The sequence below is a fragment of the Crassostrea angulata genome, chromosome 2 (genome assembly GCF_025612915.1).
Source record: "Crassostrea angulata isolate pt1a10 chromosome 2, ASM2561291v2, whole genome shotgun sequence".
Classification (NCBI taxonomy): Eukaryota; Metazoa; Mollusca; class Bivalvia; order Ostreida; family Ostreidae; genus Magallana; species Magallana angulata.
The window spans coordinates 25,763,271-25,788,175 of NC_069112.1; the positions used below are offsets into that span (position 1 = coordinate 25,763,271).

The following is a 24,905-nucleotide window of genomic DNA, read 5'->3' on the forward strand; positions in this document are numbered from 1 at the left end:
ATTACCGGGACTTCCTGGTTCCTCGTTCCCCTCATATATCTCCGAATCTCTAACAGTTCTACGGATTCCCTCTTATCAAGCCCTGTGTCTCTGGATACTCCGACGCTGAAGAGAACAGCAATAGTTAAGACATTTCTTGATTATTGGACAAACAGATGCTCTTAAATCGCTTTATCACTACGGAGTAATATTTGGAGGGGGCACTGATACATGGAATATAAAAATTATAATTCACAAATATTATGTATGTTTATATCTTTGTTACTGTAAAGCTATTGTTATTGCGATATATTTTGATCCTTTATACCTTGACTCAAGATCTTTCATAGGGGGTCGGAATCGGGGAGCTACATACGTACATTGCCGGAAATGTGACTGCAACGCTGAGTAGGGAAGATAAGATGAGAAGTACGAGTACCAGCTTCATCTAAAATTCGAAAAAGAATTCTTTTAACATCAAAATTGAGTTTGTACCTTACCCTCCATATCAAATACCCTCTCTGAAACTTTAACGAACAAAGATTGGTACCACTTACCTTCGCAAGCTAGTGCCTTGTTACCAATGTTGAAATCTGAACAATTCAGTTTCAAATACTATAGTATCTACCCACAAACGTGTATTCAAAAATAAAATTTAGTGTTATGAAACACCACGTGTTATGAAGTGATTTGTTTGTGATCATGGATATTGTGATATAGAGACGGCATTATGATGATTCGAACGTCAGGAACATCCCATTTCTCCCCTGCGAATGTGTTCGGAATGTTTGCTTTTTATCGTTGCTAAGCATGTAATAAATCCAGAGGTGCTCGAATGAAAGTTGACGAGACTTCACCGAGATTTGTTCAGTTCCTGTGAAATTTCGAGCGGAAGTATATGTGTTCGGATAATATTCTCAAAATACGTAAGTTCTGGTCGTTTTTCAAATCATATCCTACTTGGATTTATGTTAAAACATGAACATCCTTTAAGATGTCTATTTTTTTTTTTCACCACCTAGCGGTTATTTATACTAAACGATAATATTCAGAACAGAGTTATCGTTCGTGTTCAACCACGTGTAGAGTGGTCGAAAATATAAACCTTGGGTTGCTAAATAAAATCATAGTCATGTTTGATGCTTGTGGTGTGCAATACCATGTTTTTTTTAGAAAAATGATGAGTGTTTTGCATAAAAACTTAGTATATCGAGCCATTTCCAAGGAACATTCTGCATAAAATGGTATAGTCTACTATTACTAGGTCTGGCGTGGATCGAAAATTAATCCTCAGAAAGGGAGGGGTTATCTCTACAAGCATGTTATTGTTGCAACAGCAGACAAAAACTATTTTTGTATTGTCGCATTTATTTCTAGAACACATTTTATCCACCAATTGATGAAGATAAAGTTTAAAATCAATAAACCTGTAGATTTTTTTTATTTTCCTACAAGTACCTAGTTACTATGTAATAGACTATTAACACGAGGCATGGTTTTTACTCACGTAGTATAAAGTTTAAATGACAATAACATTCGCAGGGGTGATTTGCTTGGAACAGGATTGACCAGCTCTCCCCTCTCCCCTCCCAAAAATATAGACTGGAAAGAATTTAAACATTAAAACACCAAAATACATGTAATTTAATCGTGGCCACATCCCTTTTAACAAGATGCACAATATGAATATCGTATTTTTCTAGACATGAAAGCAGATATATTAATGGCTATTTAATTAAATCACTGAACAATCATGTACAACATGAGAATTTAATCAAATTCAGATTATTCAAAGAGAATTTTTTTAAAGCAATTTCACATTAATTACTATTGAAAATATTTTACCTTCAATATTGTGAACTGTATAGCAACTGAAAACGCTGAGATCTTCACCACTTTGAAAAAAAAATTATTAATAATAACGGAACATAATGTATCGTATGTTATATAGCTATACCTACAATCACACAGATTAATTTGAGCCTTTATGCATGTATTACTTTTCACTCTTTTCGTGCACCAAAAAGAAAAACATTCATCTAGCTGTATTTGGATTTGCTTTGTGGAAAAGACCATCTGTGGAATTCAAATGAAATCAATATACATGTATTTCATTTTTTATATCAAATTGTGCTCATCGAAAATATAAATAAACCACAGTTGTCATTTTATCAATAGTATTATATAATACGAATGCAGTGTGTGGTAATAAGATAGAAAATCGTCTAGTTATAATAGGGTGTGTTTTGCGGTGAAGACCATCTGTGGAATGGAAATGATATCTATGCCTGACATTTTTTTATCAAATTTATCATATCATAATTGTAAATAAACCACGATTGTTTCAAAGCATGCTTCTTGTTATGTAATGTTAACTGAGCCTGCTACATAGATCGATGTTTTACAATAGTGCCATGTTAATTCAAGTAATCAGCACCAAACACTCGTCTATGGTACGCCATAGCTATCTTAATACCTGCTTTGGTTCTTGGTTGAATCAGGCTTGACCATTAATACGTTCACTGTGTAATGGGTATGACGTGTTTAGAAGATATAGAATTACTGTGGAAGCACATATTTTCGTTAGGTCAAAATTTCGTTGTTTTTTAAGAACAAAATATTTCGTTGGCATTTAATTTCGTCATATCGTTATCTTTTTGTATCAATCAATACTTGGGTTAAAAATTCGGCATGGATTTAATTTTGTTGATTTATGCTGCCAACGAAAGTAACGAAATCAAAACCTCAACAAACATTTCTGGTTCAACAGTAGCTCATTTTTCACCTCTTTAAGGGGGATGTGCGGCCATCTTGTACATTTGAGGATAAGAATGTAAACATTTTTAAACTGGCTTGTTTCTGCCATAACCTGGCCAAAAATGTTGCCAAAAGATATAAAAGCAATAAATATGAAGTCCAACATGTCATTTTGTTTGAAAAGTGTGCATACAAGAACAAGACAATGTACAAGATGGCCGCACATCCCCCTTAAGCATGCAAAAAAAGCTAACATCTCATTTTGGTACAAGTCCGCTGACCAAGTAGACAGTTGTTTGTGAAATCCCTACGCCAACAACAGGTAGTAGTGTCATCTTAGAGTGTCATATCGCCATTGATGACGTCATCGTTTATTTGATGCAATGATCATGAATAACGATTTTGAATTTAAAACTGACTTTAAGACTTGTCAGCAATAAAATCAACTGAATATTAAGATCTGAGTTTTTTCCGTATGATTAAAGTCTTCGTGATGACGTCACTAAAATTTCCTTTTCCAGGAATTTCTATGACTTTTATTGCTTTAAACATGATATTTTTACATCTACCAAGCATAATTTCCTCTATTTCTTACGGAAACTTATAGTTAATTCGTAGCTCTATAGAAACAGCCAGACTGAAATATACACGCCCTATTTATCGATTGGTCGAAATCTACAGCGGCTGAAAGTGACAGGACTGAAATTGACACGCCCTGTTCATCGATTGGTCTGAACCTACAGCGACCTTAGTAAGATACCGGAATGCACGAAATCATAATGACGATGCCAGACTCAAAGTCTCACATGAGACGATTTGGCTGTTTCTTTTAGCTAACAGCCAAATCGTCTCATGTGAGACTTTTAGCTAACGTATTTTTGTAAATTAACAGTAATTTAGTGAATTTTACTAACTTTTCATAATCAGTTTCTTAATCAGTTAAAGAAAGATGTTAAAATATAAACAATAAATGCTTTCTTTGATGATTCATGCTGGTTATGAAGGTAGCGATCGTTGCAGGAAAAATTAACATAACCCGCTAACGCGGTCTATGTATTTTTCCTGCAATGTCGCTACCTTCATATTCCGAATGAATCACCAAAGAAAGCGTTTTATTGTTTAAATAAACACTCCGTCTGCTTGTCTGATTTCTCTACATTTATTCTAGATGTTTGATGAATGCAGTTATTAATCGTCAATTCAAAGTATACATATTGTAGTTCCTCCTCCCCCCCCCCCCCCCCCCCCCGTCTTTTTTTAAAGGGATCATGTAGGTGACGTCAGAATCCTTGAAGACTTTTATAATGCGCCAAATAAAATAATATTTATATACATGTATATAGTTTGTTCAGCTGTACATGTAAACTGCCATATATGAAAATAAAAGTGACATGTAACTCTACCATCAGTACCTTTTATAATACTTTCTGCAACAAACACAATCGCTTGTTGTATGTGTATGATGAATGTAATTTCATTAAAGACAAAGAAATTTTATCAACATAGCGCAGTTCACTTGTCTGGAAGTTTAACTGATTTCGGATCGGATTTCGGATCGATCATAAGGTTATTGTTTGATCCTCTTTGTGACAGCATCACTGCATGATTGGTTGATTTGTTATAATCATATTATGCAAATGAAATTGAATACTATATAAAAACATTTAATTGATAGATCGTATGAGATAAAACAATGTTAATTAATTATGAATGGATATACATGTATATGGATTTTGAACGTTTATAATTTATATATATACATCAAAAAAAGTCTTATAAAACGAATCTAAATTAACATACTCTCTCTCTCTCTCTCTCTCTCTCTCTCTCTCTCTCTTTTATTCTCAATATAAAGAAACACAGACCTCTTCTACTCTAGACTCTTTGTATACAATTAAAATAATCGTTAACTTGCAGTTCGACCAGTATAAACAAAGTTTGTTTGAGCATGAAAGCTTCTGCTTGCTCAAGACTACATCTTCTTTGTAAGGTCAACAGAGAGGCCTTGCTTTCAATCAATATATTTAATCAATACACACATATCCCTTAATTATCTTTTGATCCACCCTGTAATGCCGCTTAAAAGATTTTAAGAAGTTATAATTGTTTGTAACTGATTACTCAATAAATAATTCATCGGAAAAAAAATAGATAATTTTGCCGTTGCGTGGTAAAAAACAATATATAATATCTCCCTTTCCACATCTTTAATCCGCCACTGAATTTATATATAGAATTAATATTCAGGAAGCCTTTTAAGCACTTTACGGGGTTTTAACCTGTATATTAAACAGAGTAAAGGGGACATCGATTTGATAGTCAATAACTCCCCGTGTAAGACAAATACTTGAACTGTTTAATAATGCTCGGTCGCCTTCGCTGATTACACTAGCTATAGATGGGGGTAATGTAAGATATAAATACCTGTATATAGTAACCGACCCAACAGGGAATTATTTACCACCAGGTAAGTTGTTTTTAACAATATGTTATACATGGGGGTAACAAACTACGAAAGTGTTGTAAAGTTGAATCTTGTTCATCAGATTTGTATTAAAGAAAGTTTTGAATAATTGGGATACTCTCTCTCTCTCTCTCTCTCTCTCTCTCTCTCTCTCTCTCTCTCTCTCTCTCTCTCTCTCTCAGTTACACATAGTTGTATATTTTGAGCTTAATGCCTTGAACTGATAAAAAAAAACCCTTATAGATGAGGATCTATAATATTAAATAAATCATGCATTTTTAACAAACAGGTATGTTGAAACTTGAAACATACATAAACACAAATATTTTCTAATTATCACAAAAATATTAAACTCCCGACTGGTACAGCTGTCCATTTCAAATACTACACAGTTTATATGAATTTCTTCACTATAAATGCTATAAGAGATGGTAAGTGAACGAAGAATTTCTTTAATTTATATATATATATATATATATATATATATATATATATATATATATATATATATATATATATATATATATATATATATATATATATATATATATATATATATATATATATATATATAACATAAAAATATACATGTAATTATAATATTTGATTGTATGCGTATTTTTTTCATTAAAGTCTTTTATTTATGCTTTTACTTTATTTTTTTATTTTGCTTTGAAATAGAAAGATCTTGATAAATCATATACCTTATCAAATTGTACATAGTACATGTACATAAAGTCAAATTGTGTTTATTTTGAGAGTTTTTGTATACGGCTGGAGAGTGGGGAAGGGGACTACGTGTACATCACAAGTACTAGCTACATGTAGATCCCACATACCTATTATTTAGGCCTTTGATATCATGTCATTCACAGCAGCCCACAACACACTTTCAGAAACAAAACTGCGCAGGGTTTGGCTGGAATACTCGATACTTTTAAATTCTAAAGACGCCTAAAACTCTTACTTTTTTTTTAATTATGAGGAAGATATAAGCTTTTTTTATTCAAATTTACAGGCAAACATGTCAGGCAGAAGCAACCGTGGGTTGTCCGCCATTGCGCGCGTGAAGATGGGCGCCGTTCTGAGCAGTAGGTATTATGTTAAGAATGCGCGGATCTAGATGGGGTAGGGGGTCGAAATTAACATTGTAATTTTATATCAAAAAAAGTTCTCAACCCCCACTCCCTTGGCAAACAAAGATATCCCTCCCCCGACCCTTGGAAAAAATGGTCTTGATCTGCGCATTTTATGTAATATGTATATGCATGTCCATTTATTAATTCGTCCCTTCTTCGAATCATCGTTGGAACCTTGCAGCCTATAGCTATACTCTGTCCCGAGTTTTTGCTTCCAACACTTTTTGCTTGATATTTCGATAATCATAAATACATTTGTGCTCAAACTACGTTCATCCACTAACATGAAAAATGTCCAGATTATCTGTTTTGAAACGCTCCCTCTATCGCTTCAGGTTTCAATACACATCCCAAAATAGAAAGTATACGGGGATTTTGCATTGTATCAGCCCAGATAATAACATTGAAAAATGTGCGAGGTGTTCCGAGTACTTCCGAATGGAGAAAAGATGTAAACATTTCCCATTATAAATCTCCGTATGAAATTTGATTTCGTTCCTGTAAGTGATAAAGGGATAATTTGTCAATGAAGATATCTTGGATATTTTTCCCTGTCATCGATTTCATCTGTATTTCTTTTGACGGTATGCGTTTTTTTTTTATTGAAAATCATCAAAAAGTGATGGAAGCAATAACTTGGGACAGACTTTAGCTGTTACACATGCGCATATCAAATGCTAGAATTCGCCATGGTTTCCGACTATGCATTTGGAGGAAAGGGGGGGGGGGGGTGGTCATTAATTTTCAGTCGAAAGATTGACACCAGACCAATCATATGCACTTGAAAATAAATTATTGATTTTCTCTGAAAGAGATTTGCAATAGTGAGGGTAAAAAGGTAGGGTATTTGGGTGAAAGCACGGTTCATCCTATCATCATAGTCAAACAAACAAGTTTTACATGACACATCTTTTATATTAGAACTTTTATTTTTTAATATTCAGATTAAAAATCTAAACACAATCAGCTGTGTAGTGCAAATTTAACATGGAAGGCCAAATGTCACATGGCTCCAATTCGTCCAAGTTGGAAAGTCCGGGGGGTTCTGGTAAGAAAATCGTTGTTATTCACATCGGGCTCGATCTACAAAAAAGTGAAAGATTAGTTGTTGCCAAGAAACAATATGGCGGATAGAAATTGATCGGGCACCGACTAATTCTCACAGAGCACTCAACACTTGATGAAAGTCTAATTGGTATACTGAATCGCACTAAGACATGAGTAAAACTCCAGCAGTATCAAAGTCCAAGCGAGATCGGCCAAGATCTGGCGGTTAGTACAATCACTTTGCTTCAAACTTCTCCTGTTTTCACTTGCACGCAGTGTAAACATTACACAAAAATAATGCAAGAAAATTGCTAAAAGCTATAGCCACATGATTTTAAAAAGGGGTATTTTTATGGCATATGCAAGCAATCGTTTATCAGGCCCAGGATTACAAATGAAATGCATTGAATTGTAGACATTCACACTTTATTAAAAAAAAAGAAGAAGAAGAACGGTTGTCGCTTGAAGATTTGTATACCCAACATAAATGTATTTGAGTTCTTTTCTAACATGTGAAAGTTAGTGCTCAACTCAAGCTTATAAATTTAATTATAAGAAATATTACCTAACGAGAGAGAGAGAGAGAGAGAGAGAGAGAGTACTATATGATATATCAAGTACAAAACAATTGTGTATTAAAATAAAATTGTGTATTAATTAAAAAAACAAGACTAACATGCTATATGTTTTGCTCACAGTAACAGTATAGTCATAATCTATAAACCATGATAAAGGAATAATAAAAAGTGCACTCCTTTGTGATATATTTATCCAAGCTTTCATATTCATATTAATAACAGCTCCTGGCATGCAACCAATTCTGGGCAAGAACCATTTCTCGCCAGTGCATTGTTTTGTAATTTTATCAACACATAAGTAAAATTATATACAAAAAATGACTTAACGTAGAGCACTGGTGAGAAATGGTACTTGGCGAGAATTAGTTGTACGCCATTTTAGATTCAAGTGTCAAAATTCACGATCAATCTTATGATAGAACTTGTCCTTAAATTCATGAATACTGAATACAATAATCATGGTAACTTATTTCTGGGAGATAAAGGGTTTAGGCTTCATAGATATGTAAAACGTAAACCAGTATTCATGTGTATTGGCCAGTAACATAATGTTGTTGTTTAAAACACTGTGGTGTCTATCAATCTATTCAAGATAAGTCACTGTATTCACTTTGTCTTATTCCACCCAGTAGCTGCAGGACTGTAGCTCCCGGTCTGAAAAAATTCGGATGGACGACCTGGGAGCTACAGTGCCTCCCATAGTAAAAAACTGCAATTTACGGCGCACAAAAAATTGCGCTAATTTTGGACTGATTAATCTCATTTACGATCACATTCTGTACAAATATTTGATCCCAAAAAATTCCTCGGACATTTTACTACAGATATCGTCACTTCACTTGCCTCTGATATTCTTTTAAACACCATCACAGCCCTGCAAATTAAAGTGGTGCAAGTTTGTTTACATTTAAAGATGGCGACTCGATCTCGACGTAAATTAACATACTTCATTTTCCGAGGTCGCTTATCATGTTTAAGAGAAAGTCCGAGGCAAGCAAAGTGACGATATCAGTAGTAAATTGGCTGAAGAATTTAATGGTACAAATTATTTTTACAGAATTTGTGTAAAAATAAGGTTAATAAGTCCACAATAAGCGCATTCTTTTGTGCGCCGTAAATTGCAATTTTTACTATGGGAGGCACCGTAGCTCCCAGGTCGTCCAAGGCATCCGAATTTTTTCAGACCGGGAGCTACAGTCCTGCAGCTATCCACCAAGCTGAAAACAGTTCCCTGTTATTGCTGAGAGTTACATTGTAACCTGTAATTGACTGTCTTTCATTCAAGAGCCACATGCATAATACATGATGTAAAGCCCCGTTTATAAATTAAAATTTGACATTTCATTATTGCTAATTTTACAGATAAGTTGTGTATCAGTACATGCATGTAATGATCATAGAAGTTACATTTACAGTCAGAAGTTGTTTGTCATTGTTCTCTCAGCTGGGTGGAATTTTCTCTCGGGTGAATTCAAATTTTGAAGTTTCCTAAAAAATACTGGTAAAATGTTTATTAACAAAAGAATTTGATTCCTTGATTACCTTAAAGTTTTGATTCTGTGCAAACGGAATGTTTTCATGGTAAGTTTCCCAACTGCTTGGTCTTAAAAAAAGGACCAGAAGCAATTTCTAATTGTTCATTCAAATAAAGTTGTCCTCACATTCAGGATTAAGATGTATTCTTTCACATACACTGGTTAATATTCCAATGCAACATTGTTCCAATCTTTGAAAGATCATCTTTTCAATTAAAATTGAAGAATTTGCAGAATACCATGCTTTTACTAGCTCCCTTCATTGGGATTAAACACCGTTATTCAACATTTGAATGGTCTCCTTCTTTGGAATAACTTTTGGGATCATACATGAAATGTTGTCCCACAATTGTCCGATCTTGTTAATCCCTTTTCTTTTCTTTGCATCCTTCCCCAATTCAAGATGGTGTATCTTCCTTTCTTCCAAACTAGTCTTCTCTCCATGCTTGAAAAGAAAAAAGGAGTTCCATTTAGAGAGCCATCCAACCATGACATTATTCTACTAAAAGGCTTTATAAGAGTACAAGCTTAAGAAAGATAACTCTTCCGCCCTTCTTCACAGACCACTAGGATTGGAAAAGCCTACCAATTGCATCAGAGTTGAAATCAAATATTTTTTGGTATTTGAATATTAAAGCTTACATAATTACCTTCATTATTAAGTTATTAAGTCACATTATGAAATTTATAAACAATTTTTTTTAGGGGGGGGGGGGGGCGTTAAGTTTCTTTAACAGAGATGTTTTGTTAGGTGACATTTTTTGTCTTAAATTGGGAATATTTATTATCTCAAATGCAAAAAAAAATCTATCACTTCAGTCAGTCTGATTATATTAGAACCATTATTACAAGGCCTTGGACTTTCCGTAGGACGTAGCTATCACTTCTTGCGTCAAAACATGTTAAAAATGATGCTAGATTCAAGTGAAATATACACCGATTGCGTAGTCTTAGCTCAGAAGCCAGACAAATCGTGTTGATTTCAATTAGCTTTCACTGAGTGGGCAGCAATGAAATAGACAGGCATACGTGACATTGCTGTTTGACACAACTACCCAAAGTCCAAGCTCCTGTTATAATGGTTCTACATGTATCTAATATTATTGAGAAATCATATAATAGGAATTGGCAAAAAGTTAATGTACCCTTTTTAAAGAACAAAACAGAAATATTTGCACCCACTGAAAATATCCGGTATACAGTACCATGCATATATTAAAATAAAAAAATTCCTTATTTTAAAAAAAAAAACCAAGCCTGTGTTTCTAGTGAAATGGTACCTTCTTCAGTTCATAGAATTGATAGAGCTATGCAAGCCTGATGAAGTCTTTAATGATATTGATTGAAAATGGTAATAAATGAATAGGATTTTTTTTCCTCTCCAATTCTGAGTTATCATAGATGGATTTTTTACATCCATTTTATAAATTGAAATTGAAAATATATAAATCTTCTAAAAATATTTCAGTTTTATGTTATTAAAATCACATTGACTTATTTATTTATGAAGAATTGTAAGTTTTGTTTTTTATGACTATTTCACTTTTTTTTTTTGCATTGATGAGAGAGAGAGGAAGAGAGTGAAAGAAAGAGAGAGAGCTCTCATAAATGAATAAAAGCTCTCACATTTGCTGTAACAATATGCGTACACAATATTTACCTTGTTATGTTTGTCATATCCAAGTCAGGGCCCAAGTTTAAGTGCCATTTAACATGGCCCATTGTGGGTATATATAGGGGCATTATGCTACGCAGGCCACAATTAAGTATAGGGGCGGAGCTTTCAATCTCTCAGCGTTGGCAAGGTGTTTATAAAATCCAATATTGATTGACTGATTGACAAGATTACTTTTTTGAACAGCCGTGATTGCTCAATTTATGAAGCAGGATCATGTTTTTCAGATAAATTGAGACATTAAAATCGACAAATCTTTCTTCGTCTCAATATGGTTTCACACTACTGCACATCATTACAATTTTCTGCGTCAAATGATATTCCTAAATTTTGTGTAATTTTTGTAAATTTTTATACTGACTTGTTTTTCGTCATTTTGATAATGGAGAGGAATAATTCATAAGATGAATAAAAGATTAACATAGTATTTAAAATTTATGGTCTCAGTTATGATGTTTGTGTGCATGGCTCTCTGTCTCTCTGTCTCCTCTCTGTCTCTCTCTTTTCATGCTCTCACTCTCTCTTTTTATCTTTGATTTTTGCACCCCTCTTTCTCACTTTCTTTCTCTTTTGCCTGTTGCTAATTTTCATATTTCTCTCTCTCTCTCTCTCTCTCTCTCTCTCCTGCCCTTTCTTTCCTTTCTCTCTTGCCTCTTTCTATTTTAATTTCATTTCTCTCCATCTTTTTAGCTTCCTTTATTGCATGCACTCTCATTGTCGTTCTATCTTTGACTTTTCACATCTCTCTCTTTCTCTCTCATTCTCTCTTGTCTCTTGCTAATTTTCATCTCTCTCTCTCTCTCTCTCTCTCTCTCTCTCTCTCTGCCTTGTTGGAGTGTAGATTAGAGTATATGAGGACACTGTTTTAGGGTTGTTATCTAGGGGTTTTACCATCAATAGAAGGTGAAAAGGGGTCGAGACCCCAAAATGAGCTAATGTGAGACTTAATATGTCTTTATCAGGGGAGGTAATAAACTAATAAACCTAGGGGTGAGAAGTGGACGGAAACATTGGGTCCAGTGTAGTATAGGTGTGTCTATCAACTGATAGACTGCTTTCATTATTAATTTTTGGTGTGGAAGCAAAGATATGAGAAAGATATTGGACTGAACTATTAAAACTCAGCTGATGAAAAGTTTTATTCCAACACTCAGTTAGGACATATTGAATATTTTGAGATAAGATTGAATGTATATGAATATATTCTTGATAAGGGTTTTATTGAGGGAGGATTTATGCCTTATGAAGTATGACTGCCCGGTTTAACCTACCGAGAGAAAATTGTGAATTATAACTCATGGAAAGTTCTTGCGTATGTGGAAAAAGAATGGAATTTTATGCATATTGATTGCAAGAATTTACTTGTTAAGGCTGCTTTTGATATTTTGGATAGTAATGCTGTACAAATGACTTTCGTAAATCTTTTGTGATTATGGAAATGCTCTTATTTTACATAACTGAGAGGTACTCTGTGCAGTTTGAACTTTAATGTGAATATATAGCAGAATACATTTGATGGGTGGAGAGATGACCTGGCAAAGATAAAAAAAAAAAACAGGGAAAGAATTTTAACAGGATTTTAATTCATTTTCTAAAGGAACTTTATGATATTTGTGGATTTTTTTTTTTTTTTTTTGTTGATTGGTAAAATCAGTGATTTTGGTCACTTGATTCATGGATTTGAAAAAAAAAAACATTTCCATTTTTCATCATGATAGAAAGTGAATTGCCTGTTACATACTGAGATGCAAATAGTGAAGGTCATTTATATACGGTATGTAGAAAAAAATATAACATTCCCAGGGTTGCTATGGAAATAACAGGTGCTTGATTGCCGATTTCTAATAAGGATGCAGATATTTCCAATTCATCTTTTGTGAAGGTATGACTAGAGGCCTTCTGTAGGGAATACAAACATTGATATATTCAGAAACTGTCCTTAGAATCAACACAGCCCAAAGTCATCCATGTCATTTCCTCGTTAATGAACGAACACTTAATTAATTGGAAGATCCTGACTGTGTTACCCTAAGGAACATTTTTAGTCGTCAACAAATGGAGTTTTGCTGAATGGTAAATACTAGCACATCACCAATCATTCAACGTTGGCCAAATTAAGTCAAAGATAAATGGTGCTTCAGAATTAGAGTTCTTTGACTTCATCAGACAAAATGTGTCTAATTAAAGTAGGTTTTTATTTTTCTTCTTAATGGGAGCATTAACCACTTCAAAAGCGACTTACATGTTTTCCTAACGAGCAAAGACTGTAACCATATTGATTGGGCGCTTAATTCCATTGTGATTATGTTTTTGAGGATGTTTCTAATGCGTAGTGAATAATTCAGAGTCGGATTCAGGGGGGAAAAACGTAGTTATCTGTGAGATTTTGATGTATGCTTATGTGTGTTAATTTTGATCGCAGTGGAAATTTTCAAAAAAAAATTTCATAAACTCTGTGAATATATGTTATGTTTTTTGGCATGTGACTCAAATCCAGGTTTTTGGTTTATCTGTTAATTAAAACTTCAGCATCATGAATGGATGGGATATAAGAATTCAACAGAATAAGGAAAGTGTTAAATGGAATCTTTAAGTTAAAATGTTTGAAATCCTGGAAGTTCTTCAACAAGTTCCAGTTTAAAAAATATGAGACATATTTTGTTCTAATTGTACATTTGTGCAAAGTAAGATACAGTGGGAAAAGTCTTTTTCATTGAAAATTTAAATGAAAAAATTAATGCTTATTTTTCGTAAAAATGAGCAATAAGACGGCCAGAAATTCCAGTCAAATGACATCGGGACTAAGTCTAGAAATAAACTCTCCTCGAAAAAAATCCCCGCGCTCTTCTCGGGGCACAAAGGACAAAGGTCAAGATGGCTCAGGGTCGGACACCCAGGAGAGAGGTACAGTGGGGCCAAAGAAGGGGGTCAAACTTCCACCCAACACCCCAAGGAAGGCCTCAACTAACAGAGCCTTGTTAAAACTTCGCGGTTCAGTTCACACTCTGCAAGTTTTGTCACGGTTGAGTAAGTATGCATAGTCAGCACGTTATCATAGTTATTATGATAGTAATTTAATCGGTTTGTAATTAAGTTTGCTCTTGCTCCATATGGAATTTTTAAAAATTTAAAGCCAAAGTTTCGTCTTCATGTGACTTACAGCACAAAAAATGGATAGTTTAATATACTATAAGATTTGTTCATGCACTTAATGTGAGGGGTATTATGGGACCTAAATTACAGATTTTCCCTCCTTATCATTTTTTTTTACCTTACACACTATATTCTACATGAAAAAAATCTGAAATAATTCTCTGCACATCTATGCAGTGATGGGTGAAAACAGCTCTCTATGATAATGAAAACTTACTGTATCTCTATATTGATTGATTAAAGTTATGAAACTCCTATTTTCTCCCTTTCACATTATGATCAGTTTGAGAAATATTTTTTTTTTAAATTGTCAGGGTATTAAAGTCAACGTAGGAAAACGTGAGAAAACTAATGAAATTTACGAAATTCTTTCTTACCTGACTCTTAATCCACACTTAATCCCGACCAATTCAATCCAATTTTAACGTATTAGTCCCCAGTATTAATGTCTTTATATTCTGAAGTGGAATCTAACATTATCTGATCAAGTCTTCTAGCTGCCGGTTTAAATCTCTCATTAATTAAATGCTTGATCACAAGGAAGATAACTCTGCATTGTTTTTTTTGATAATGGGAGATAACCATCTTTCTCTCCCAGCTTAGAAACCATTAATACAAGAATAATTGGCATATTGTTTGCTAGCAGAGGCTTATAATTATTTTGTGTTCTATTTTTATATGTGGATGTGAATTCGTATTTGGGTTTATTAAGTTGGACATATTTGAGAGAGGAACCTAATGTGTCTATAAGATGTCGGCTCTTAAAGGTGAGTCTCATAGAGAAGTAAAAGGGTTCAGGTTGTTAACACAGAGAATGGAACCCATAAGGCAGACTAAGGGGTGAGGTCATTTAAGGTTAAGCTATTTGTATGAATTAAGATGTGTAACGGGATGGGAGAAATAATGACTGACTAGACCGGGATTTGAACCCGGCCCCCTGAATCTCTAGTCAGGTGCTCTACCAACTGAGCTATCTGGTGCCGGTATTCGAACCAGTCTGACCGTCACGTTCCTCCCCCCTCAAATGATCTTCACCCTCGAAGATCACCCATTGCTCGTCCCCTGGCAGAAGTCAACCTGTCAGTTCCAGGGGTTGGTCATGGCACCAAATGTAACAGAATGGGACTAGACTGTGATTCAGACGCGGCCCACAGAATCTCTAGTTAGGTTCTCTACCAGCTGAGCTATCTGGCACCCATATTTGAACGGGTTTGACCATTACAGATGATTATCCCTTTTGCTTCTTAAATTGTTGCAGATCGAAGGGATTTTAAGCATAACCAACATTGTGTATTAGAGTGGGTTTGTGTGTTTGTATGTTTTAGTGTATTAAAACTTGTGGGAAAGATTGAAAGAAAACCTTAGAACTTGGAATCATCAAACTTTACATATACTTAATAAGCATTTTTAGAAGTCAAACAAAATATATTTTTAATGAATATCAGCTTAATTCTTTACACTGCTTAGTGTAATGGATAGAAAACCAGTGGGTTCCGATGATGATTTATACTTGGAATGCAGGAAAACTCCGCTTCATATCAATTTGATGAGTGAGATAATAATGGTACATGTACATACTAGTCAGAACAGCATGAAATGTTCGTCTCTTCCGCATTCATTTTCTGCTTTAAATTTTTCTTAAAAGTGTTAGTGTTGTAATTTTGGAATCAAAGAGTTGCATGGAGAAATCGCTGTGTACCGGTATTGTAAAAAGTGATTGCTAATTACTGCTAGGTTTGCTTACCTTAATCAATAGGAATTCACTCTCTAAATGTTGTTAATTGCCTGTTCCCAGTAGGTTGTTCTGTGGATCCAAAGTCCTGTTAATCCTACCAATAATGGTCCTGAGTATAATTGCATTTTGCTGACTTTGACTAATGAACAGTCAATTAGTCCGCAACATTCACAGTGCTTTGATTTCATTGTTCGTATTTAATTACCCTTTCCAAGTGATTGGTTGAGAAATGAACAGGAGGGCCAGATTGAAATGTTATCAAAAAATCTTGATTTTCGATTTTTTTGCCTCCCTTTTGATCCAATTGTAACCATAAGCCAACTCCGAATAGCAATTTAAATTCGTAACTGGTACCCGCTAAAGAAAAACAGTTCTTGAAGTAACTTTTGAAATGTTTTTCTAGGTGTTCTGAAATCTGTGAAAGTTTCGAGTTTCATTGACTTTCTGTTCAATTGTATGACATCAGTTAATGGACTCTATGCTTGTTGCTAGTTCTCCAGTGTTTGTACGCTATTTCTGACACTTTTTGTTCCGGGGACAAATTCTTTTGTTGGACATTTCGGCCGATTTTTAAACAACTACTGAATACAGTTCAAACACTTGGAAACCTGTAATAAGTGGTCCCAGGCTGCTACCAAAAACGTTTGAAATGTTTTAAACTAGCCCTCAGAAGGGGCTTTTGTATCAAAAGGAAACAGAGTTTGTTAGGATTGTAATGTTAGATTGTTATGGAATTGTGAGGGACAGGGAAATAAGGTAAAGTCACTGTTTTGTATTTGGTTGTTGTGGGGAAACAGTATCAATTCAAATTTTTTTACAAGAAGTTAAATTCTTTATTAAGTTTGATGTTTAAAATTTAGTTATGACTATTTTTTTTAAGAAAACAAATATGAAAGAATTTTACAAAAACAGTAATTTAGAGATACCAGTAACTAAAAAGTATATATAAACTGTGAAGGGTTTTTTTGTTAAACTTCTTTAGTAGTAGAGATTTTTTTGACAAACTTCTTTAGTACGGTGTCTTATGTGAAATAAACTCAATGTAATTATGCTTCATTCTGGGGATATTATTAATTAAGAAGCTGTATAGATGCAGAAAAAATATTTTGTGTAATATTTTTTCAATTTTTTTTCTTTATACTATAAATTCTAATGAATAGACCTAATTTCATAAAGGAATTAAGAAATGGCTAGTTTTGGGAAACTCTTGAAAAAAATAAGCACCCAATCAAAAATCAGCGAAGGAAGTAATGAAGGAAACAGTACCCAGGAAACTGCAAAGAAAATTTTTGGCAGCAAACTCGGAGGCTTGCAGACAAAATTAGCTGCTGGGCAGATTTTAGGTAAGAGGGCAATATAATGTATGAAATGCCCTGGCATAAGGACAATAACAATCAGGGAATCATATTGACAAGAATATATAGAAATGAACACATGTACCTCAAAAAATCAAAGTGCAGGGCAGATTTTAGGTAAGAGGTCCATATAATGTAAGAAATGCCCTTGAATAAGGGCAATATTATTCAGGAAATTGTACTGACAATGATATGCAAATGTGTACCTGATACTCACATTGCAGGGGAGATTTCAGGTAAGGGATCCATGTAATGTAAGAAATGCCCTGGAGTAAGGGCAATATAATCACGGGAATTGCACTGTACGTATATCATATTTACTCACATTGCAATATTCTAACAATTTTGACACAATGACATGTCATTGAAGATTTCCAATAAAAGTTTAAAAATATTCAAATGTGCTTGCATATTGATTTGATATGAGGCAGTTGGAAAACTGAATAAATTACACATGTATGATAATTTGTTATAATAGCCTGCAGTTAATATTCAGGGTTTTATGATTAAAATTCTTTGTAACTGCTGATAGCTCAGTTAATAGATCTGTGAGATAAAATACTGGTTCAAACATACTGACGTAAAAATTGTTGAATTCATGGCACCTACCTTTAAAAAAACCACACCGTTAAAGGGGCATATATAAATCACGATTTTGGTCAAATTCTATTTTTCTGATTTTATCATTTACAATGTTTTAGGAATTCATTTCTAATGATCAAATAAAATTTGAGAGTCAGTAACCAACCCCTTTAAATCTTCATGGCCATCTTATCCTCTTAAAGAAAGTTTGAGATTGCTGAGAAAATAATGTTCATCTCTCTGTAATGTCAACACAAGGTGGTTCATAGTGAAAAGACATATAAAGGTTGAATTTGATTTGTTTGAGAGTAGTTATGCAAAGTTAACATTAGAAGATATTTAGAGGGAGATCTGACAAATACATGTATAAGCATATGGTATGAAGGTTTAACTTTATTGATGCAATTATTAGATCATTTTAGAAATTTCTAAATTCCTCAAGTATGTTTAATCAGGGAAAACATCCGTGCATTGAAAAATCACAATATCGCAATTTGAATTTTGCTCTTTTAAACATGATCAATCAAAGTTTTGTTGACATTGATGTGTTTTAACAGGTTTACAAAATATGTAACTACAGCTGAGAGAGAGAGAGAGAGAGAGAGAGAGAGAGAGAGAGGGGGGAGTCTTGTTCACATTGATGTGTTTTAACAGGTTTACGAAATATGTAACTACAGCTGAGAGAGAGAGAGAGAGAGAGAGAGAGAGAGAGAGAGAGAGAGAGAGAGAGAGAGAGAGAGAGATCTGAGTCTTGTTCACATTGATGTATTTTAACAGGTTTACGAAATATGTAACTACAGCTCTGAGAGAGAGAGAGAGAGAGAGAGAGAGAGAGAGAGAGAGAGAGAGAGAGAGGGAGTCTTGTTCACATTGATGTGTTTTAACAGGTTTATGAAATATGTTACTACAGCTGAGAGAGAGAGAGAGAGAGAGAGAGAGAGAGAGAGAGAGAGAGAGAGAGAGAGAGAGAGAGTTTTCTCAAGAATTTTCTCCCCTTATTGAGAACAGGGGGATTACATGATACCAGAGCTATTGTCAGAGAAATAAAACAAACAGCTGTATGCATTGTCAATATATCAAATACCGGAGCATTGTTATCTGTGGAACAATCTGGTTAATTTGTTGTGTGTCCTGGAGAAAGACAAACAAAATGCATGTGGAAGGGACAGCTAAGTATCTGTATAAAATGATGTGTCAATAAAGTGAGTGACGGGGCCAGCCAAAGGGGGCACACCCAAATAGCAGGGGCCAGGGGTACCAAAGAGGGGAAATGATATGAAAATACATCAAGACCCCATGAAAGTTCTCCAATATAAGTCAGTTAAGAGGTTGTAAAAGTGTCATTAATTTTTTTTTAAAGGTTCTGAAGCAAATTTTTGTACAAATATTGTAAAGAAGTCGTAAGATATTAGAACAAGCAATTATATAAAGATTTTGAGGAAAGTTTACTCTTTTATGATTGATACATTTCTGTTTCTATATTTGCCCCTTTTCTTTATTCAAAGACCCATTGTCACATTTTCTGTCTAACTCTATGTAACTAAGTATAAAGTATAAAGAGAAAGGACATTGAGAGACAGGAATTGATACATTGAAACTTGATTTCCTCTTCACTTCGTTGTCAGTTTGTTTGGTAAACAAATATTCGTGATTTTCCCTGTCACTTGTCCATTGTTGGCCGTTTTTGGTCTCTCTGTGAATGTGTGTGCTGTGATTAATAATGTATGGAGTTTATTAAAATCTGGTGGGAATTCGGTACCTTGTCATGGAATTTGACAATTACAGCTAGCCAATCGTCTGCCAGAGGTCTGATGAAATCTGTCCATTGCGGATTTTCTTGCATGAGAGAGGATTATTAATAGTTTCGTGGAACAAAGTTTGGTCATTTATAGGAGAGTATGGATTCTCTTTGGATTGTTTAATTTTGTATTTTGGTGAATCTGCATAAATGTTTATAAGTTTGAGAATGGTGAAATTCCTTCATCCAATTTTCCAAGAGTTCAAATGATTGAAACTGTGTTTCGTGCAAAAATTTGAAAACTCGAACAGAATATTTGAAAGATTCCTTGGGCGATGGTTATTTTGGGGGAATTATTTCAAACTATCTGAGTGCAGATGACATGTATTGAGAATTTGATGGAAAACCATAAAAAAGATCAACCCAGGACTTTTTGATCATATACATGTTTATCATTGGAAACAACCATCTAAACCGAGTTCTTGAGACACAATATATCTTTCAAAAGTGACAAAACATTTTCCTCCACGAAGAACAGAAGGGTGTGAAAATGATGTATGCCTATACCACAAAGAGAGAATTAAGAGATTTCAAATGGATTCTGTGAATTATGAGCAATTAATTTCCCTTTTTATTTGAAGAATTTTATCAGTATTGGATGAGAGAAATTACACTTGTCTTTTTCGGTATCCTAGCTGGCATTTCTTATGATATTAATGTCTGCCATCTTTGGATCTTTATAAAAAGCAGAAGACTGTGTGGGAACTGATTTTACCCACTCCTCATACTTTTTTCGGTTCTTGACAACCAACATTACATCTGTTCATCTCGGTCTCCTAGAAGCTTCGCTGATATAAATTAAAAGACAAAATTACGACAACAGACATCTCTTTGTTTGATTTACATCTCCTCAATCAGTGGTTCTAATCTTCCTTAAAAGTTTCACAAAGACAAGTGTTTTGACAAAAGAGAAGAGCTACAGTTTGTGAAGTTATGATATAGTTAAAAATTTTGAAAGCTCTTGAAGAGTTTTAGAACACGGTCTTCATATACTTTCTTTGAAAATTTGAACATTTCAAATTCGGGATGGAGATCCAAAGGATGGTTTAAAATCTGGAAGCGGTTGATTATACATTGTACTCTGTTCATGTTTTTGTTGCGAGAGATTTCTAAATCAGGATCTAATAGACCCACAGATGAAACAAATTGTTCTGAAGGGTTAAAAAAGGAGTGAAATTTTTTTGTCCATAAGAACTGATTGGAGTTATTTGTTCAGCTGTGTAGATTAAATCGTCTTGCATATTGACAAGTGGATGTGAATTTGATTACTTTGAATTCCTAATGGTGAAAAATATGGTAACGGAATTGGTTAATGAGCAAATACCATGCAAATGAACAGGGAAATTTTACTTATTAGAATATTTATCGAGGAGAAAAATTGTTCAAATCAAACATTTTAAGGGGAAAATCACCCAATTAGCACAGCAGAGCCATTTCAGTTTTGATCTTTGTGAGATTCTGATTCCAGTAATTGTGACAAGTGTTGCGTTAATTAGAAAAAGCAAATTAATGGCCAATAACATTTAGTGTAATATTTTGTAATTTGTCTCGAAAACCCGAAATACATGTATGTGTAAGCAGACATAAAAAGAGGGTGTATTTCGCAAATGTATGAATTATTTACAAAATTTTATGTGGATTATAAATACCGAAAAAATTTACAAATTTGAAGTGAATTATAATTGGTGTGGTTATTAACTGAGGAAAAAATCGTCCATTGAATAATGAGTTCAGAGGTTGGAAGCCGCAGGTTGTCAATGCAAGTGGTGTCTCAGTCGACACCCGTCCAAAAAGAGCGGCCGAAGCACAACTCTGCACCACTGAGGCGACAGAACACCTCCACAGCGATCGGGGATCGTAAAAGCTCCCAAACCAGTTCTGCCGCCAGTAGTGCGAACGAGAATCGCAGAAGAAGTGCAAGTAGGTTATGTTGTAAAATCTCTCGAGAGAAATTTGAAGTTCGTTTTTTGCGTTTTGAATTGTCCTTTTGTATTTAACACAGCTATTAAGTGCTAATGAGATTCACAGGAAAAGGGCAAGTAGGACATAATGTTAAATCTCTTGAGATATTTTTTTCAGTCCTATTGAATTGTCCATTTTGATAAAATATAGTAGTGGTGCTAATGAGAATCAGAGAAAAAGCACAAGTAGCTTGTACTGTAAGTTACCAGAAATGTTTTTTCTCCTTTTTTCATTGAATATCATATTCTCTTCAAATTGAGTTGATTGATTGGTTGATAAACAGGAGTAGAATTTACGCCATCTTCTCTGAAGCATCATTTTCTGACAAGTCTTAAGAGAGGTTTATTGATTGTTTTCAAATTCCTTAGTACATTTCAAGTTATGGTCGTTATAGAGGGAACAGTTGCATGTTTTGCTCTCTATCTCTCTCTGTCTCTCTCTGTGTTTGTCTTTCTCTCTCTCTCTTTCTCTCTCTCTCTCTCTAACATAATTTATTGTTTATGACCTCTTCTGAATACTTAAAATGTAGAACTTGTTTCTAGTCCTTTTAATATCGTTTTATTTATTTCTTATATCATAAAATATGTTTATACAAACAAACAGACCACACTCTGTTGGTAAGGGTTGGGCATGAATATTTTACTTTTCTTCTTTCTTTCTATTTTGAGAGAGAGAGGGGGAGAAAGAAAGAGAGATTGTTATGATCCTTATTACAATCTCACATTTTCCCAATCAATATCAAAGTTGTTGAATTAATGATGTGTGTTAACAATGGTATTGGGACTTTAAGCTTGATAAAGCCATATTGTCATCTGAGTACATGGGCCAATCTCACAATACCTTGAGTATCCTTTTGACAGACAGTTACCATTGTTTCTAGCCATCATTATTTCCGTAATGTCTGGATTTTTTTCTCTTCTGATGTCATTAATTATTGATATTGCTCTGCAATTTGCATTTCATTTAAAGTTGCTGCAGCATGAATTTGCTGACCTCCATGAAGTAAAAAATCTAGGCCTTCTTTGAGGTTTTGTCAGGCTTTTCTTTTCATCTTTTCTGAAAATATTTAAATCTTCATAACCTATGAATTACTGCTACATACATGTATCGATATGTACACAAGTATACAGCATCAATTTGTCATGACTGCGATGGTCAAGGTCATTTATTATTATCAAGGTCAAATTTGAAAAGTATATACTTACTCTTCAACAATGCTTAGTGAAGAGGGGACAAAATGTTTTCTTGAGGTACTTTTAACTTCTTGGAGTTGGGAATAGTTACCTCTAGATTTCCCCTCTTTCCAATTACCAGTTCAGTGGTTCTGAATAATGCAAATTTAAATTTAAAAAAAAATGGACTTGATTTCGAAACTTGTGAAATAATGGCCTACTTTTAATGTCCAAAGTCAAATATCGAAGTGTTTATTATGATTTTTTTTAATACAATTAACCCTCTCACAAATCTGACACATTATTCTTTTTATGTAGGTTCTTTTAAAATTTTTATCTTTAAAATGCAAATGATACAAAAAATATATTTACAGAAGAAATTTAAAGCAAATACGGTAACTTGCGCAAATATTGATATTGTCGCACGGGAAAAGACATCATTCTTTAAACATGATTATGAATATAAATACAGCCGTGTTTTCGCACAAGTAGTTTTTAAGATGACATTCGTTTCTCCAAATATTTCTCTAGTGTACACAATGTTTGTTATTTAATAGAGTTTTGCTTTTTTGCTCCTTGCGCAAAGTGGGTTGCTAAGTTTGAATAGATTTCTAACATTATGTGAGACTAGAGATATCCTGGAGATCGCAAACAGCCCGTCAAATCTCTCATAATTATTACAGGCATATTGAATTGCATGCAAGCAGATATATTGGAAAGGGGGATTTAAATTCAACGTTAGACACTTTTATAAAGTGTTATTCCAATTTGTTCATATCTTATTCTGCTTATTAAATTCCAACATTTAATTTTTTTTTGTTGTTGAATTTTTCAGTATTCTGTTTTTCATAGGTCATATTAAAGTCGTACTCTATCAAACTTTGCTGGATTGAAAAATTGCTCGTCATGAATAAATTTAATCGTCACAAGTTGTTTAAGATTTTTTTTTCATACACCACTGGTGCTGTTAATATCAGGTGTTTTGTTCGATGGTGAAAAGGCGTAAATCACTTTATATTTTTCATCCAATGCATTGACTTGTGAACAAAATTTCCATATTGTTCCCCATTGAGTTGGATTTTGAAAATTTATTTGGGTTCAGCCATCCCAGAAAATAAGGACTTTAGTTGTTTATATATATGCCTATTTCCTTTCATTTCATGCGAAAACGCCCTGGAGTTAAAGAAAGCTCGATTGACAGAGAGAAATTGGATAGTAGTTTTTGTGTTTTAATGTCGCCATGGAGATGACAACAGGAGAAATTCATTAAATGATATTCGATGCATTTGAGTGATTAAGTGCGATTAAATTCAACAACAACAACCAAAAAATTTTCATTGTGAAAAGGCCATTGTTGATTCTAAGGCTGCCTGCATTAGGAAATAAATATTGAATTGGCTGTGTATTGACTTTTTTCAATATGGAAAAAAAATTATGATGAGATTTTAATTGCTTGTGATATTACTGTCTGAGGATTCTTTATATTGTTTGTAGGAACTTTCTCTTATCAGGAATTAAGTAGTATTTGAAACTCGATAGAGGGAATTTTTAGTGAGAGCTTTGTAATGTGTTTTTTATGTGTTTAATGGTGTTCATTGCCGCAAACAGCCATTAAGAACTCTCCATAAAATTCCTTAGAGTTTGTGTTGGAGACGTGTGACAAAATTAGTGACTAGGATCGAACTGTCAGGCGAAAAATGCATTTAATGTGATTGTCTTTCCAGTTTCTGATAAAATTGACATTTACGACCATTATTGTGGTATTTCTATTTCAAATGTAGAAATCGGGTCGAAACCCATTTTGCGAAGCCCTTTTACATCTGATAAGACAATTCTAACAAACGTTTTTTTTTAAAGTGGGAATTCGATACCGACTATTTCCAATCACTGACAGTAGAGGAAATCCTACGTTATTGTGAGATTGCATAAAAAATATTTCAATTTTGAAGTGAACATTTAGTATAACTTTGTGGG

At 33.9% G+C, this 24,905-nt stretch overlaps 1 protein-coding gene and 3 long non-coding RNA genes across 6 annotated transcripts in view; 2 read left to right on the forward strand and 2 right to left on the reverse strand.

Annotated features, from left to right (window-relative positions):
* The window catches only part of LOC128171817 (uncharacterized), a 5,591-nt gene extending 3,709 nt beyond the window's left edge, over positions 1-1,882 (reverse strand). Inside the window, exons 1-3 of one of the 2 annotated variants that reach the window (XR_008242147.1) lie at positions 1,825-1,882; positions 360-427; positions 6-105 (exon numbers count right to left, since the gene is read on the reverse strand). This is a non-coding gene — a long non-coding RNA (uncharacterized LOC128171817). Of the gene's footprint in view, positions 1-5; positions 106-307; positions 428-1,824 lie in introns of both variants that reach the window. The other variant, XR_008242148.1, reaches the window with a different exon arrangement.
* A 3,164-nt stretch (positions 1,883-5,046) lies between these two features.
* On the forward strand, positions 5,047-7,378 carry LOC128171820 (uncharacterized). Its single transcript, XR_008242150.1, has 3 exons — positions 5,047-5,203; positions 6,219-6,291; positions 7,284-7,378. It is a non-coding gene; the product is annotated as an uncharacterized LOC128171820 (long non-coding RNA).
* Positions 7,111-16,809, reverse strand: LOC128171814 (uncharacterized). 2 transcript variants are annotated; one of them, XR_008242144.1, is made up of 3 exons: positions 16,072-16,809; positions 9,507-9,944; positions 7,111-7,422 (listed from the first exon to the last, which is right to left on the reverse strand). It is a non-coding gene; the product is annotated as an uncharacterized LOC128171814 (long non-coding RNA). The 2 variants fall into 2 exon arrangements; XR_008242143.1 differs by lacking the exon at positions 16,072-16,809 and adding an exon at positions 11,160-11,216 and having other exon boundaries at positions 7,112-7,422.
* Positions 13,916-24,905, forward strand: part of LOC128171756 (MYCBP-associated protein-like) — a 43,839-nt gene continuing 32,849 nt past the window's right edge. Inside the window, exon 1 of the mRNA XM_052837528.1 lies at positions 13,916-14,201. Within this exon, the coding sequence (XP_052693488.1) occupies positions 13,931-14,201 (271 nt within the window). The 5' untranslated portion in view covers positions 13,916-13,930. The remainder of the gene's footprint in view (positions 14,202-24,905) is intronic.